The sequence below is a fragment of the Opisthorchis viverrini genome (genome assembly GCF_000715545.1).
Source record: "Opisthorchis viverrini unplaced genomic scaffold opera_v5_118, whole genome shotgun sequence".
Taxonomy (NCBI): Eukaryota; Metazoa; Platyhelminthes; class Trematoda; order Opisthorchiida; family Opisthorchiidae; genus Opisthorchis; species Opisthorchis viverrini.
In genome coordinates this window covers 43,868-47,569 of record NW_008751774.1, presented here as the reverse complement: position 1 = coordinate 47,569, position 3,702 = coordinate 43,868, and the positions used below count along the sequence as shown (strand labels likewise).

General features: G+C 45.1%; 1 protein-coding gene across 1 annotated transcript in view; it reads right to left on the bottom strand.

Annotated features, from left to right (window-relative positions):
• Positions 1 to 2,687: 2,687 nt before the first annotated feature.
• The window catches only part of T265_05932 (hypothetical protein), a gene marked incomplete at both ends in the record, with an annotated part of 18,517 nt that continues 17,502 nt past the window's right edge, over positions 2,688 to 3,702 (bottom strand). Inside the window, one exon of the mRNA XM_009171079.1 lies at positions 2,688 to 3,221. Coding sequence (XP_009169343.1) covers positions 2,928 to 3,221 — 294 coding nt within the window. The remainder of the gene's footprint in view (positions 3,222 to 3,702) is intronic.

Genomic DNA, 3,702 nt, shown 5'->3' with positions numbered 1-3,702 from the left:
TCCTCTCTGATGTCGAATTCGAGCGTCCATTGTCGGCTGTTCCCAACGCCCCGGTTACCCACTGTCTTTCTTACCATGATCTCTGTATGTTGAAAAACTAACGATTCTCTCTATTTTTTAAAGTTTCTTTTTTGCATATGCTGGGTCCAAGGAGCTTTCAAGGGCAGTATCGTATTCGAAGAAGTTTGGTGACAGTCGGTAGATTTGTTGCTGGGCGACGTTCCGCTTTTGAAACAAAAGCTTCGTCAGGCCAAGTGACTAGGTTCCGAGTTTGGTCGATATTTAATTCGGAAGGAGAACCAATCAGCTAAGTCAAGCTAAATCTCTGTTGGGTGTCGGCCGAAAGATTTTAGTGTGTAAGAATGTTTGAGCAAGTGTTGGTTCGGTGGGGAAACCCACATGTGTTTGGGTCCAGCCTAGGGTCTAGTTCTTCTGGTTCGGTTCATTTGACGGTCCCTCTTGAACTTCGTTTGAACCTTCTGTCAGTCAGTGTGGGTGAGCTAGTGCTAAGATAGATGTGTAAGAGGGATGCTTTGACCTTTGGTCGGGTTGGAATTTCCACCCCCACCCCCCGCTTTCTATACGCTCGCTAGCTCCACACCCTCGATTCTATTCACGCTGTGATGCTTAGTAATTTCAACCGCCTTGGCTGTCAGCCGCTGTGGTGTGAATCGCAGTCCCCGTCTTAAGAACTTCCACATTCCCCAGATCTATTCTATGTCTCGCGTCTAAGGCATGTACCGCCATCGCTGTTTTTGACTAGCGTTTGGTATTCTTCTGCATTCCTTGGTGGTTTGTTTGTCCTTCTTTCGTGCTCACCAATTTTGGTGTGCAATTCTCTGGCATTTTGTCCTATGTAAACTTTAGTGCAATCGTTGTAGTTAATTTCATACACGCAGTCCCTAGTCCTTTCAAGTGTCGTGTTTAGATTCTCTGGTCTTCATAATTCGAGAGCATTGTGTATGAACTGGTGCCATGGTGGTAAACGCAGCCTTAACAGGTATCTTATAAATGAATGGATTCCTGAAGAGTCTTCGGCAACCTTAAAAGTAGCGTGTTACGCTTAGACATATTGCGACGTTTCGAATATCGTACAACTCATTCAGTTGAAGAAGACCATCATAAGCGGGAAATTTAGCTGGATTCAGGTGATTCCCACCTTGGAAATGGTCTTCTCAGGATCCTAAGGTCCATCAGAATCCTCATAGAGCCTGTGAAGATTGGTTTTTGAGGGGTGATACCACTGATCAGTATAAACTTCCAGGCATCTATAACATGGCTAAAGACTGACTGCTATTCTGTCGTGATTGGTATTTCAGCAATGTGTAAGTGGAATATCTGAGCAATACGGTCTCGCTGGATTTGACGGAAGCGGTACGAAATGCGCTGCCGTGTCGCGGCTTTTGAAAGCCAACTACTTGGAACAGGAACTATGTAATCGTTTCGTGGGTGCTTCATCGGCGCTTATTCCAACGGCCGCATCCAGTGATAAGAGAGACCATACTCATTGTTGCATTGAATGAATATCACCAGTTTCCCTGGAAACTGCCGATAGGTTAAGATATTAACTGAATCCATTCTCTCATAGAAACAATGTAACTCGCCACACAATTGTTCGTTAGTACGAATGTTTGTCCAGTTATCGGTCGAATTAGGTCTTACGAAGACTGCATTATATTGTGCTCTAAGGGCAACGTCGGTGTGCGCAAAATAAATGCAAATGACTGGAGACCTTTTTTAGCAACCAGTCTGGGTTCACAGTACTTGCCTGTGACGTTTGTTCCCTTTGATGTGGTATTCTCCAGGCTTTCTGTCGTATGGACGCGAAGAATGCTGATGTTTGTGATAGTTACCGATATTTTCCGTGCGCTGCTCGTTTCCGTAGAGACTTCATCGGGCTGACTGCGCACCAGAACATTGAGCCAGTCATCCCTAACAGCGACCGTCGCAAGGAAAAGGGATATTTGACCTCTCCGGGAGCCTCAGCTACAAAGTCTGGATTGATGGTAAACCCCTTTGTTCGCTCTCCCTAGGGAGTATTACTGCGTCAATCGATTTGTATTACTTTTCAAAATGTCGACTGGAATTATTGCGCGCAAACGATCCATACAGCCATTGTCGAAACAATGCACGCTTGCTTGATGTGATGGGTCGGTTCTCGTGGATCTGGAGTAGGGTCAATTTTTCTTGGTAGATGCTGTTTCCAATAGACTTGATTACATGCCAGACTCTCAATACTGCAATGCGTCGCACTAGACTGAAAACTAGTTGACGCAGCTGGTGTCAGATTAGCCAGCTCCGCAAGAAATGCCATTATGTGCCACACAAAGGAGTGACCTCACTTCGTAGATGTTTTTTCGAGAGTTGTCGCCGCGTACAATATAGGATAGGTTTTCTTACTTGTTTGGGCTTTACGAATAGTGTCATGCACCGCGAACTAACGGGTTGAGGAGGTCACTTATTCAGGTCTGTTGCCGGCCAGTGAACTTCGTGACTTCTCGGACAGACCGAAGTCTAACTGACGTGCTCAACATGCACTTCAACAGCACTTCGCGACATTTGGTACCAGTTTTTGGATCGCAATGAATTTGAAACCCGGAGAGTCGATAGGCAACATTGTTAGTGCTAAGCAAAAAAAAGCGAGGTTTACTGATGACCCCGAGAAAACTCGTCCTTGTGCAGTTTTACCTGACTGCATTCATTGAGGAGACAAAAGTCTAACGATTTCTTATGTAAATGCACAAGCAGAAATAAAAATTGCAATTCTTGGGCTGAAAGATAAAAAAATTAATGTTCCGTCGAAAGTAGTGTGTGCAAAATCCATACAAAGGGAAAGGATGGCTGGAAGAAGAATCAACAGTTTTGAGGTGAAACAAAGTAGAGGCAGAGTTGAAGTGGAAAGACGCGAGATAACCGGGACTGTGAAGCTAACCAAAACTTGATACGGTCCATGGTGCAATTCGGAATGCTCGACCGCGAGACAGTATTGTTGTGAAGTAGGGGTGGGTTGCGGAGAGATCTGTCCAACAAGCCATGCTCGATTGCAAATGACACGACGCCGGTGAAACGGGAGTGAGTCGACTGTCACGAACAGTGAGTACCGGTCGACCAGATAGTTGAATGATGAGCCAATTCATCAGTAACTCTTCACATGCACCGGTTTGATTAACAGGTCGAATCGCCATGCTGGATAGAAGTTCTGCGTATGAGTGTAGATAGTGCTATAAGAAGGAAGGCACATGTTTCAGTCTTCTGGTACATAAATCCGGGTGACATAACGCACCAACCAATAAAGTCTCACCATTTTCCACTAGCAATAATGATGATGACGAAGTCGGTGAGAAGAAAGAACACCTACTTCTCAGCAAACTTATAAAGTCGATATAACCTAGCAGTTAACTCTCATCACTGAAATTAATGAAGCGTAAAAAATCACCCGAGATGTACAATTAGGTCCATGGAGTACCTAATTCTCTGCCATTTCGTCACCTGCTGAATGCTGGCTTTGTCGTTCACAGGCGCCGCGCTGGAATGCTGTCTGTCATCGATAACATCTCCAGTTTACAGCATTCGTCACAATCTTGATAAAGACCTGACTTCTGCGCCACGCACGGACTGCAAGACATCCTCAGCACTGGCATACTTGTGTACATCAGAACCGCCGCCTGCTGAACTTCTTTGACCTGTATTTTTCACAACTTG